Source organism: Coptis chinensis, chromosome 2, assembly GCF_015680905.1.
Source record: "Coptis chinensis isolate HL-2020 chromosome 2, ASM1568090v1, whole genome shotgun sequence".
Taxonomy (NCBI): domain Eukaryota; kingdom Viridiplantae; phylum Streptophyta; class Magnoliopsida; order Ranunculales; family Ranunculaceae; genus Coptis; species Coptis chinensis.
In genome coordinates this window covers 62,250,019-62,264,461 of record NC_141457.1, presented here as the reverse complement: position 1 = coordinate 62,264,461, position 14,443 = coordinate 62,250,019, and the positions used below count along the sequence as shown (strand labels likewise).

At 36.1% G+C, this 14,443-nt stretch overlaps 1 protein-coding gene across 1 annotated transcript; it reads right to left on the bottom strand.

Annotated features, from left to right (window-relative positions):
• Window positions 1-887: 887 nt before the first annotated feature.
• LOC147517022 (uncharacterized) lies at window positions 888-1,683 on the bottom strand. The gene is made up of 2 exons (XM_086593449.1): window positions 1,219-1,683; window positions 888-1,010 (listed from the first exon to the last, which is right to left on the bottom strand). Exons 1-2 carry the CDS (start codon window positions 1,681-1,683, stop codon window positions 888-890), a joined length of 588 nt encoding a protein of 195 aa, XP_086449575.1.
• Window positions 1,684-14,443: the final 12,760 nt, after the last annotated feature.

Sequence of the window (14,443 nt, the reverse complement as noted above, 5' to 3'; positions counted from 1 at the left end):
GGACTTCGTCCCAAATAATAAGTTTAGCTTCCCTGAATAATTTGGCATGCATTGAATTCTTATTAAACAAACAGAGATATCAAGAATATCTATTGGGATGCGAAAAGTTAAGTGAGCAGTACGATCGCCTGCCAATAGTAATGAAACTACCATAATAACAATATGCCCCTCAGCACGACACGTAGCAGCGATTGTGTTGTAGACAAAAGTTTTGCCTGTTCCTGCTACTCCATTCAAAAAGAATAGCTTCCCTTCATTTCGGGAAATCGAATCTATCACTGCTATATATGAAAAGTCTTGCTCTGCATTAAGGAGTACCCTGTTGGGGCATCGACGTCGGAGGGAAATTAGCTAGTGATTTACCTGACTCTATAAGAATCTCATTTAAGAGAAATAAATCGTAATCTTGCACTTCAACAGGGGTAGGTTCTTGAATGTTGAACATTGTGCGAAGCTTATGTGAAAGGTCATCACATATAGTTTGCAATAAATCATTCCATAGTGTATGGGGTTGCAAAGGATTCCACTCTGCGATAATAAACACAAAATAGTCGGCGAAGATGATATCTAGTTTGCATGACTGCAGCTAGGGCAGGTAATGGGTCGGATATGGCTATATCCAAATCCAAACCCGAACCCGAATAGTTTGACAATATCCAAACTCGAACCCAAATCCGAATCAAACCGAAATCTTTGACCTGAATTCGACCCGAACCTGAACCGATCGGATAACACTAAAAATTCAAAAAAAACCCAAAGATTATATCCGAACCCAAACCCGAATCCGACATACCTAAATTCGAACTCGACGCGAATGCATAAACGAATATAAAAATCAACCCGAACTATTCGAATTTGGGTCGGGTTGGATTCGGGTCAAACCCGACCTAATTCCCTGCCCTAACTGCAGCCTCCTGTAGACATTGCATCCATTCATTGTCATCCTCCAGAAGTTCGCCTGCAACACAGGCATCTTTGAAAGTTGGAAGTGGGGGACCATTTCCAATCCTCTTCAGATCATCAAATGATTAAAGTCCTTTTACAACCATTAGAAGTAAGCGCAAGTAAAATTGCTCACCGGAATTCGGACTGGCAAAATACATTCTACCAATAGCTAATCTTCCGGCCTTATTGTCTCATGTATGTCCAAGTCTGTAATTGTTTGTTCCAAACATAGTATTCCGGGAACTCTTGATAAGTGAGGTTGCTTGCTCTTACATCTGATGCACAACACTCAAAGAAGGCAGTCAAAGTTGACTTCTGACGCTCAGCTCTTGATAGTATATCATCCATTGGTTTGTCTGCTTTATAAACGACGCGGTGCATTCCGGGGAGATGAAGTGCCAAGCGCACAACTATGGGAATCTCCTTGTGTAGATGGAAACTTAACATCCTCCAAACAACTTCAGGTTGTCCAATGTATCTCGTATCCAAATATTGTTGGATCTCATCCAAGTCATTGTACACCATTGTTGTCATGTCATGCCCTTTCAATATATACTTGTGAATGTATTTAACACAATGGATCCCAGCACAAACTTCGACATTAATGTGGCAGTTGAATATTTTAGAAAGATAAGGATTGTAAGGAACAACATCCCTATTATCAACAGTATGCCCTCTCACAATATATGATCTACCATTGTCACGATGACGGTAGATAGGATATCCATCTTTGTCCATGGTGGTAACATCTACAAAAGTTCGGGGATAGCTAGTGATGCTTGCATTTACCATTTACCATGCACGGAGAGTTAGGATTTTTTAGTCCACATGGACCATGAACCATACATGTGAGGATGGTCCGAAACAAATCAGGTTCGGTTTCTGGATTAGGTTTAAACTCTGCACATACAATGCGATTAACCTGAGTAGGTACACAGATCTTGTCGGGATGTTGAAGATATATAAGTGCATGCATATGTGGCAACACACATTTCTAAAACTCAATGGTGTAGACATGTGCAACTGCATTACCAAGCACACCTTCCCCCCCCCCCCCCCTTCATCCAGGCCCTTCGCTTTAGTTCAAAGGCACGAGCCACCACCTCAAGTCGATGAGTTACGGTTTGGTGTCTAGACAATGCATCAACAAATTTCTCCCAATGTGGGTTTGCAGTCATAGTGAGAAATATATCATGATACTTATTGTAACGCGTGATGGCCATTTAATCTTGAATTTTTTTGAACATAAGATGTTGGTAAGACCACTTGCCTTCCTATTTGGTTTGGGTTAAAAGCTTCAGCTATGACATTAGTGATACCTTGATAAACTTCTGCCCGAAGCTTGTCTTGTTATTGTCTGTAATATCTCATTTTGTTCTATTCAGTCATTGCCCACCCATCGACCACAAACTCTTGGAACAGTTTGTGCCCTCGCAAGATTGCAGAATATTCTCCAGGGCGTTCAAACAACCAATAAGAATAGAAATTCATCTGTGTCAATCGGTCATCAGTGGCTACCCTAGTTAAACTGTTTGAACGTCTCATGTCAGGTGGCCACCCAAGATCTCTAGAAGGAAACATTATCACATAATGCAAAGGCAAGTAAGCTGGATGACATTCACTGATTTGCATGAATTTAATTCTTGCCCTCCTTTAAGATGTATCACAATATCTCTCATACTTCCCTGTTCACTGACATCCCCAGGTAAAATGATAGCAATCTCATCTGTGGTTGGCAAATTATAACGGCATATGTCTCTAGTAGCATTGTAATGCAAATACGCAAGGACGTTGAAGTTCTCACCATGGCCAAGAGAGGCAGATCTAAGAACATCGTATGTGTGGTGGAAAATAGCAGAGAAATGGTTATACTGGAGCATAGTTGCATGAATGATTTTCATAACATCTATGTTCAAACCAAGATTACGAAGTTGACGTAACTCCAATGCAGCACTGGGATCATATATGTAAAGTTGTGAGTAAGTTGGCTGCCGCCCAGAGTTAGGGATTAGAGCTCCAATCCTATGGCGCAGCTAACCATGGACAATAAAAGGCCGTGTACCTCGTCCAGTAAACACGCGTTCATTTCCTCCAAGGCTCGTAAATGCGAAAGCTTGATTGTATCGTCTCATGTACTTGTGAAATGACTTTGACTTGCAATAATTTCCATCATATAGAGCTTTAAGGGCTTGCAGTAATGCTCATAGTGGAGGCAATGTGACTTTCCCCTGCAAACAACAAGTCCCAAATCGAGGACGTGATAACGATGAATTTGTTAGTCGCTCATCCATCCAATGGAGTGCATTATAGAATGGGCATTGAACATCCATTTTCCCTAAGGAGTGTCTTCCTTGTTCAATCGGACGGTTAGCAGCAATATTGTCAACTTCGTCTTCATCATCATTGATGTCAGCATTATTAGCAGAAATCGGACGGTCAAAACCATTATTGTGAACATCCTCACAGTATTGTGCAGGATCTCCAAATGGTTGTGGTCTGTAGGAGAGAAGAATTACATTATTTAGACAAAGGACCCAATATTTTTGCATTCTTGTTTTAATAAATGTGAATAAGTATACCATGAATTTCAGTTAGTTGATGATGATGTAGAAATTGAAGCTACATTTGTTGAAGGTGGTATTGGATGAACTAATGATGAGGTAGTAGACATGCAGTTACGCGCACTGCGAAGAATGTAGAAGAAAATATTATAGATTTTTTTGAAATGTAAACCAGGAAGAACCAAGAGAAAGGTGCATTGAACCCCGTACTAACCTTGCATTTTGGTGAGACCGTGTTAGCACGAAGATCTCATTGTCATGGGTACTTGATGCGACGTGTTCTTCGGTGAGTGTAAACAGCCTGACAGGATTAAGGAATGATAGAGATTTCTAAATAGACTCAAAAGACGATAGACGACGCCTGTATGGTGTCGTACGAGGTATAATTGTAGTACCCTGTGCTCGTCGCTTGTTAGTTGTAGATGGAGTTCGTGGAAGTGAAGGAGAGGCATTTAATGTTGAACCTATCAGCTGGTGGCCAATGACATGATGCACTTGGTTGGCGAAGTCTGAGCTGCCTTTCTCTTTAGTGCTCCTTTCTCTTGCCCTTCGAGCACGTTGTCCTAGTATTCCTTTTGTTAGTTCTATCTCTTTGTCAAAGGAAGGGGTTGTTCTCTACACATAGAAAGAGGAATAAATTATATATGAATAAATTAGTAAATGGTAGTTATAATTAAATAAAAAAAAATGTGGACCAGAAGGATATGAATAAAGCAGTAAATGGTAATAAACCAATAGCAAAAATGGGTCAACAGTAACGATAACGTAAGCGGGGAAATATATATAGATGAGATAGAGATAGAGAAATAGAAGCAATAAATACCTAGAAGCCAGGAGGCGGTTGAAGATTGAGCATATTTTGGGGAGGCAACAAATGCATATTTGTTCTGCTTGGAAGGTTCCTTAGAAGGGTCCAAAGGGCGTTTCCCTTTGTCGAGAATTAGTCGCATTGGAAGCTATATAAACCAATTCAAATAAGCAGTTCAAAAATGTAATGTGAAACCAAGAAATTATAACGAACAGACAACATAAGAAATTTTTGGCCAAGCATAACTGAGCAGAACATTTATTGGAGCCAGGTGATAGTAATACCCGGGAGTGAGCAAGTTGTTAAGGAGTAGGTGGTTGGAGGAAGAGTTTATCTTCGACCGGAACAAAAATTCGGTTTTTCTTGTTCGATTGATCCTTAAAAGGGTCCATTGGACGTTTACCCTTATCTATGCGATCATGTAGAACATAAAAAGATAAACAACGAAAACGAAAGTTTGGAGTTTGCAATAGGTAGTGGCAGTAATACTAAATTATGTACCATGGAACCATAGAAAGTCGAAGTTGTATTGTTGTTTTGATAACAAAAAGAGCGCCTAAAAAATTACAAAGTAGCAGTGATTATTTGACATGCAAAAGACAGAAGTAAAGATAGTCGGGATGAAAAAGACTGTCATTTTTAACAGTTAACAGTAAATACACCGAAGACATTGACCCCGAGGACGAAAAAAAGGACGGAAAAGGTTGTTCCTTTAAGGGTTTTTAAAACCCATAAAAAAGAAAAGAACTGAGAGAATCAAAAGGGCAGCAAACTTACCTTAAAACAGCTAGACTGAGGAAGGTAAGAGCGACTGAGCGAGTGAGGCGGCAGTAAGAAAGAGTGATGTGGGAGAGATGAGAAAATAAGATCCGGTCTCATGGATCCAGATGTTGCGGATAGAAGAAGCATACCAGGTGGGATTCAGTCTTTTTGACATGTCATACTTTGCTGAAAAAGATTTTGAGCCGTTGGATGGGTTCTTTTGGGCCCTACACCATTCTTTTTTATTAGATAGACTAGGTATAACCCGTGCCTACGGCACAATTTGTTGTTAGGTGCTTATCATGTTATTTGTGGGATTAATCGTGGTACACCCTATTATTTTCTTTTGTGTAACCTATGTGGTTATTTGTAGAGATGTTATTTTGAATTGGAACTACATGTTTGGATGTCACACTTTTCTTTTGTTGTTTATTTTGTAAATGCCAGTATGTTGTAACCCATGCAAAAACCGAGAAACATCAAGCCAAGAAATTGTCGACGACACATTTTATTATTGTCTTACTAATATTCTTAATTTCAATAATCGATGCTCTCCATGTATTGTGAATTGTTAAAAGACTCAAGTTTGCCAAAACCACAAAGGCATTGTGGTTCTATTGAGAAATTTTCTTAAGTGTTTTTTCCGATCGCATTATTATTTTCTATGCACTTGTAATAATTGGTATGCATATCATATTATCATTATGCTATGCGGAAATGAGAAGCAAACAACTTAATTAACACAACCATGAGTAAACCCTTTGAGCAGGGTCGGCTCTGGGGGCAGGCCAACTAGGCAGCCGCCTAAGGCCCCAAAGTTTTGGTCAAAATTTAGGCCCCCGACTAGAACTTAATAGGCTAATACCCAATGGGATACTGTTTCGACCCCCACATACGTGGCAAACGTCCATTAGTAGGGGTCTCCATTTTATTCATTTAATCGACAAGGCTAAAGCCCAATTTGCAATACCATGGATGTACAGGCTCATTAACTCATATGTCTAAGGCTGAACCTTAGCCACATGACTTGCCACTAATGTACATTGATTTATGTCCAGATTCATTTCTTATCAAAGAGATAATTATCAGTTGAGAGTTATAGTCTATCACAATTACTCAAGCTACAAGATTACTTGAGCTACAAGATTACTTGAGCTACAAGGACTCTCTACTCTACCTCTATAAATACCAAACTATTTTTCATAAGGAACTCCATGGAAACTTGATCCCTAGAGAATAGATCTTGGGTACGTAGGCAGCCATTATTTGGTTCAGTTTCATCTCCCCTAACATCAAATTCCTTTGTTTCTTAGTGCGTTATTTACCATTGCTCTCGTTGTGTTGAAGCAGTTTACTGCCGAAACATATACAACCAAAGGTAATCTGGTCCAGTCCAGTCCGATAATTACAGTAGATCACTTAAACATTGGACACAGGACCTCTTGTGTAAAATATCTATTTTTTAGAATAATATAGGCGTCTTTAAGGAGGCTTGCCTAAATCCCCCTAAAGTTCAGAGCCGGCCTTACCTTTGAGCCCAACTTTATAAAATTTATAAAGGGCATATCACATTTAAACAATGAAACTCAATTAAGAGGTCATAAAATGAAATATAGAAGAGATTAAACACATTACATGCACAAAGCCTCACAACGGTCAAGCTAATTAAGCTAGATCAATTTGTTACAACAAACCTCAAGAACCTCTCATTTGGTCTTAAAATGAGGTTTTCCTTTGTACAAAAGTTTCCATTTTATACCCAGAGAAAGTCTCTCTTGCAGGTTGAGCTGGTTGAAATGTTAGCTCGCTAGCCTCCGAGTTAAAGATCCAATATGGTTTGCATAACCCAAGCAAAGTTAATAGTGTTGTGCCAAACACCATCACAATAGGTCGTCAATCACACTCCAACCATTATGCAAACAATCATGCTCAATTGCATATCTAACACACCATCCAATATATGTGAGCACTCTGCCATATTATTTGTAGCGCCTTGCAGCTACAGGGGTACGTACTATTCCATTACATACCGGTTCTAGCTAACCTTGGCCAATATAATGGAAACAAAACACTCCATCTGTAGTACAATGCAACCTACAGAGGAAACCATGTATTAATTATTAAATAATATTAAAAGTAATTTTGAAAGTTTTTCTCTAGATCATTTCAGAACCTGTGCAGTAAAAGTGGTAATTTTGATGTTATTCAAATCAATATGCAAACATAGAACAACTTACACCTAGACTAATTTGTATTTTCTGCCAACACTTCTTCAACAATCCATCTAGAACAACCCTTCATTGTTATTATTTGCACTACGAACTGAATTTTTAGAATTGTGAGGCCCCAGAAAAAAACACTTGTACTCAACAGATAATCTATATAACAAATTAGGATAGTGTAGAGCCCCAGAAACCAACCCTAACATTTGGATCTACTTATAATGCTTATGACGTGGCAGATCTTAAGGCCTATGGGGTGTGGACAGTATAATAAGTGGCAACAGGAGTATTAGATCATTGTTTGAAGTCAACAAATGCGGCTGGATTTTTTGGGTGGCAGTTGGGCTTTTTTCATTGGGCTTCTGCTGGGGCTTTTTAGTGTCGTACGGCACGGGCCAAATCTAGTGTATAGCAAAGATGAAAAGGGGGCGAAAAAAAGAGATTAAAAAACATAAAAGATACCCATGTTAAAAAGAGAATGGAGGGAAACATTATTAAAAACGATCGATCATGATGAAGCTTAAACTTAATCTTCATTGGTCCAATTTATGAGGTGCTCTTTTATACTAACCTTCAAGATATTAGAGCGAGTAGAGTAACCAGTATAATTAAAAGCAAAGAAACCCTTTTGTAAAGCAAGTTATGCAAGACTCACTGCACATTCCTAAGTTGTCATCAATTCATGTTTCATGTGATGGTGGAGTCGCTTTGGTATACTGACCTTAAATTGTGGTGTTGTGCCTAATCGTCTTGGTGTCCTCGCTATCAAAGTATCAGGTACTCATATTACAGGCAATTACATTTTCTATGAAGCTCTCTTGGCTAAATCTAACACCGTAATGATGAGCTATAGTCCTGAACCTTTGTCAACTGGTTTGAATATGTACAGTCCTCTCGGTTGTGGGCATTGCAGTTCATGATACTTGCATAGTGTTGTGTTGTATGATCTGTGTGCTCAAAGTCATCATGCCGTTGATATTGAAGAATTATCATTTATTACTTAGATTGTTTATTACCAATTTTTTGAGAAAAAAAGAGGCAACAACACATACCTAGACTTGACTCCCAAAGCATCGTAAAAGTTATGTGGTATATTGAAGCATGTAAACTAAAGTAGCTAACGGTCCACACCATGTCGTGTGGAATTAATAATTAAGGCATAAACAAAAAACATGTTTACCTAGTTCCGAAAGAGGGCTTGTTGTGAAGTTGATGTTCAGCTCGTGCTTATCAACCAACCAACCAAAAATCAAATTCACATCCAGGAAGACAAAATCTGAAAATGGGCAAAGGCAATATAAGGCTTATAAGCTATCTTTAGCAAAGCTTGAACATATCTACTTTACTAACTATCTTTAGCAAAGTTGGAACATATCTATATTACTAACTAAAACCACGTATATAGGAAGATAATTACCCCAAGGGTATATTACCTACACCTTGTGCCACAATTATTGATAAAAAAATAATTAAAATGAAAATTTAAAAACATACACACACACACCTTAGACTCTAATGAGATTTCAAACGACAACTTAGTGCAAATACTAAAGATGAGCTCCGTGGTAGATAAACTAAACCCAACTATTCACATACCTGATACATGAATAATACAAAGTGAAATTAATCTATTGACTAAAATAGTAAAGGAACCAATAGATGAATAAATAGAAACTAAAACTCAAAGGGCCATCTTAAATAAAATATTTTTTGTTATGCAATTGAGAATCAAACACATGTAGTACTAGTATGGAAGAATGCCCTTTGCATAAAGATACTTTACAGAGATAAATTGTTGTTGATACCTTTAAGTTGCATGCTTTGCAGGTCACACTTCAATCGGTGACGTGTTTCGCACGTCAGGCTTCGATCTTATTTTCCTTCCATTTTATTGGTTGTAACTAAGAAGCTTGAACAAATAAAAATAAAGATTAGTTAGTTAAATTATATGCTTATGCATCACATCTTCAATGTGTTTTTCTAACATGGAAAGATACCAACTACACCAAATCTGCAATGGAGATGACCCTGTTTTTTGTAACGCAAGAAAAAATGTAGCAAGACAAATAGTTCCTTCTTCATAATAAAAATATATTAGAAAGTAACCTTATATAGATTACAATATTTGCAATCCACAATCCACATTATTAGTGAAAAAACCTAAAGCAACTAAAACAGTAGAGAGCTTTATCCATAAGAGGCTGAAAACATAACAAAGTCACACTATTATAAATTGCAAGCAAGAGACAACACATAAAAAAAATGCAACCAGTCAAAAGTGTCAATCTAATTAATTATTTTGATTGAATATTATTGTTACCTAAAGTCTGAAGATAAGGGGCTGGAAACTGTGATTACTAAAATTTACCTCATATGTAACTCATCACAACCTGTAATAATGCAGTTTTACATGAATGTGGCAGTAGCAAAGTTGGTAAAATATTTTGGTGATGATACCAAAGGTTTGGGGTTTGAACCCCACCACATTAATGAGTTACTGATCTCGTTTAAAAACATGCTTATTGCCAATAATAAAAAAATGTGGCAGTGTCGATGGTGGCCTTTAACAATCGAATGAGCATACAATTCCGTAGTGTACAAACCACAAATTGATGGCTCAAAGCAACAACGTTACGAACAAATTAAAACAGAGAAATAAAAGAGAACAATGCTTGTTTAAGCAACATTACGAACCTTAATGGATCAGCGGTTATATGTGCAAACTGATTTTTAAGAGTTAAATTTGTCGTGGTGTCCTCTTAAAGACAATTTTTATTAGGCATAAAGCATGTTCTAATTACAAACATAAAATATATAAAAAAAAACAATTAAATCATATCGAGAAGCGAATTTTTACTTTGTTTGTCTACAAAATTCCCAAAAAGAGTAATTTGAGGTCACCTGGGACACTACAAAACATGTGTAATAAACTGATTAGATGATATGGAACTGTAAGAAAACAACTACATTACATGTTTGGCGTAAATCAATCTTGGATTTAAGTTTTCTCAATATATGTGCGAAAAATCTAAATAGTTTAAGATAACACACAAGTTGTAATCCCCTAAACGAATTGAGCCCAATAAGATCGTTTTATACACAAAAATAACTGAGTGAAAAATAATAATAATACTGAATTGTAAAAAATAATCACCTGACAAATGAAGCCTTAACTAACCTTTACAAAATCCCTTCGCCGAAGAATCACTAAAATTTATTTTCCAAATCCCTATTGAGGAGATTTATTAGTAGAGAACGGTAACATGTTGAGTAAAAAAAAAATTCCCCGTCAGTAATTGAACTTAAACTAAGGGGTTACCATAAAAGTTGGAAAGATGATTGATACCTGGTGCTTGGAGGGAATATCATGGCTCTCTCTCTATCTCTGATGAAATGAATGAAGCAGTCTTCTCAGCTTCGTAGCCATGGTTATGCATTGGTGTTAGTGGAGGTCGTGTGAAACCCGAAAAAATAAGAAAAACAATAAAGGAGCCGATGGTTTTCTCTTAATTTCTTATTTTTCCTTTTTTTCATTAAGACCCAATATTTAAAACGACACATAGATAAATTTAAATTGTATTGAATACATCACCTAATTCTCTTTATGAGAGGGCACTTATTCTCCGGAGAAGAAGTAAATTGAAGGGTTGAGAACGACGGGGTTTAATAATGTACGTAACTGAAAAAAATTATTTAAAACATTAGTTAACGGTCTGAAACGTTTCTGTAGAGGCCCAAACCCACAAAACCTTTAATAATGTTTACATATGCTACTTTGTGTTTTGACCCTTTATCACAACCTTTATATTTCACAAAGTAAACTGAATAGTTATGAATTATTTTGTGCTTTTATTCCACTTTTAATTGGCATTTATACACATTAATGTGCTTTAAAAGTTTACTAAAAATGTTTCAAAACGATTCAGAGCGAACATCTGTTCCGATCGAACACAAATCCCTGTGAAATCTCAACCACCCTTTGTCTTCCCATTTTGTTTTATTATAATAGACTAGTTAATGCCCATGCCTTCGGCACAGATTTTATAATGAGGCATCCTCGATAATGTGATATAAAATTACACATTCATTTATTGAAAAATAAATGACATTTTTTGAATTCCTAATGAAATAATGTATTCTTGATTCCTAAAAAGTCAACCATGTTATACATTTCTATTGTAGTCTCAACCAAACGAACATTTCAAATGATAGCAGATTGACGCATTGAATTCCTGCTCAAGTTAGTTATCGTGCAAACCAATGTTAGATATATAACATCTATTGACGCATGATTCGTTACTCTTTAAAACTCAGTTTCAAAATTAGTGATATCACAAAGTGGTTCAACCAATTTTAATATATTCCTTTGACAGTGGATGTCCATTTGGCCCTTTCAATCTTTAAGAGTGAGTGGATTCATGCAAATATCAAGTGAATCTTCGCAGGACCATCACAAAGAACCTGAGATTGATGTATCGTTTTCATATATAATAGGTGTCTATGCATTATTGTCATAAGAACAACCACCCAATGCATCTCACTTTTTGTACACGCTTTGAAATAATAGAAAAGAATATTTTTTGCTTAAAATTTACATATGGCTTCCTTAATAATACATTACATAGATACATCTTCCATCTTTGAAAAATAAAGTGGTTGTGTCCGAATAACAACCACCCAATGACATCTCACATATTGTACACTCATTGAAATTAACATAAAAGAATTACAAATGTTTTTTCAGCTTGAAATTTACGGGTTGCTTCCTTATTAATACATTACATAGATACATCTTCCATCTTTGAAAAATAAAGTAGTTGTACACTTCACTTAATTGTTGATTATGCTTTCGATCAACTGGGGATAACCATGCTTTTCTCCCGTCCGGTTCCAATCTTAAAGATATGCATTCAAAACTTGTACCTTAATTGCTCGCGGCTTCAGCACTCCCACCCGAACTCTTTTATGCGCCAGCACCAGCCACCAAGTATGTCTATAAGGAACATAATCCGACATGATATGGCATATCCTAATTAACTTGAGACTCATCCATTTATCAACTTGTGTGTATTACATTATTAGGTATTAACATTATAACAATAACAACGACTAAGCGAAGTACAACTTGTTTCTTAAAAACCCCTTGGCCATTGAACCTACCATAAGAGTCAAATAGCCAATCAATAAGCCACACTCATTTTAATTCTACTGTCACTGTTACCTCCATCGCAAACAACATACTGACTCTTATTATCATGTTTTTTCAAGCTGCTTAAGACCGACATCAACAAAGTGATGATTAAAGTAAATTAGCACCGGCTTGAAGATCATAAAATACCACAACATATAATTAAAAACATTGAAATCATATGTTAATTTACTTTGATCTTTGTTGCTTGGATATATTATAAACCCATATCAAATTCATCTATGCATCTAATTCCTACACCTTCCCTTCAAGTTTACATCTAATTAACAAAAGAAAAAAAAATAGTTCAGAACCTAGTTTCAAGCACAACTATAATTTAATTCTAATGCACATTAAGTTGAAACTACATTACTTTATATATTAATATTGCCACCTTAAAGCAACGACTTCAAGCAACTAAAAAAATTCAATACCTAAGGCCCTAAGTGAATATACAGTTCAGATCCATTTGTTAACTTAGGGTGGTGAGAGTCAAAACTACTGAACTAATAGAAAGCACTTAAGAAGAACTAATTAAGTTGATGCCTTACTAACTTGATCAGAGTCACCGACACCAACGAAGGGATGATCAAAGTATATTAGCACCAACTTGAAGATCATAAAATACCACATCATATAATTAAAAGCATTGAAATTATATGCTAATTTACATTGATCTTTGTTGCTCGGATATATTATAAGCCCATATATCAAATTCATCTATGCATCTAATTCCTACACCCTTCCCTCCAAGTTTACATCTAATTAACAAAAGAAAAAAAAATAGTTCAGAACCTAATTTCAAACACAACTATAATTTAATTCTAATGTACCTTAAGTTGAAACTACATTACTGCATATCTTAATATTGCCACCTTAAAGCAAAGACTTAAGCAACTAAAAAAATCCAATACCAAAGGTCCTAATTGAATATACAGTTGGGATCCATTTGTTAACTTAGGGTGGTGAGAGTCATAACTACTAAACTAATAGAAAACACTTAAAAAGAACTAATTAAGTTGATGCCTTACTAACTTTATTAGAGTCGAAACACATATGCACAATCACAAACCATCAAATATCAATCAATTTAGCCATTACTTGGATAATGATAACAACTCATCGTAAGAAACAACACAAAATTTGTGAGGGCATAAGCATTTCACACATGCCCTATACAAAACACAACATAAAAAGTGCTTGCAAATCATTTATTTCATTTAGTGTGGATTTCATTTCATTTTCACCAATCCAAATACCTAAAATCCATAGGGTAACACATATGATGATGTTGATAGAATACTCATAGGAATTTAAAAACAAAGAAAATCACAAAGCCAAAGAAAAGGTTCAAGTCCTAGCACGAAGCAATCTATATATGCTAAATATAGTAGCCATTGGAATCACTATCTACTTAAAACCAATTACAGCTATAGGTACATTTCACCTAAATAATTTTATGGCCGGGGCAACAACACCAATGATATAAAGAAGAATATAAATCAACTTATACCAGTGCTTGGGATAAAACACAATATATTTAACACTAATGATCAGAAATACTATAAATCAATATGATACCCTACCAATATATTATCTTAAGGGTCACCAAATCATTAGCTGACAAATTATGACACCCTACCAAAAGAAATAAAGTTTTTGGATCAACCCCAAGAAAATAGAATACCATAAAAAGAGCTCCTTGAGGATTGCCAAGGAAGTTTTGGAGCAATCTAATCATACTAATGCAGTGGTGTTCAAACGACTACTGAAGTAACGTGTAAAAAAAAATGTGATCAAGGACAAACATCTCCAATAAGTAGTATGACTGAAGTAGCTGATGCAATGTGAAGTTTAAGGAATTCAAGGGATGCGTTTAAGCCATCCCAAATTAAACCTAAAACACAACTTTCTTAACACCACTTTCAATATATATTGAATGCAACTCAATATATAT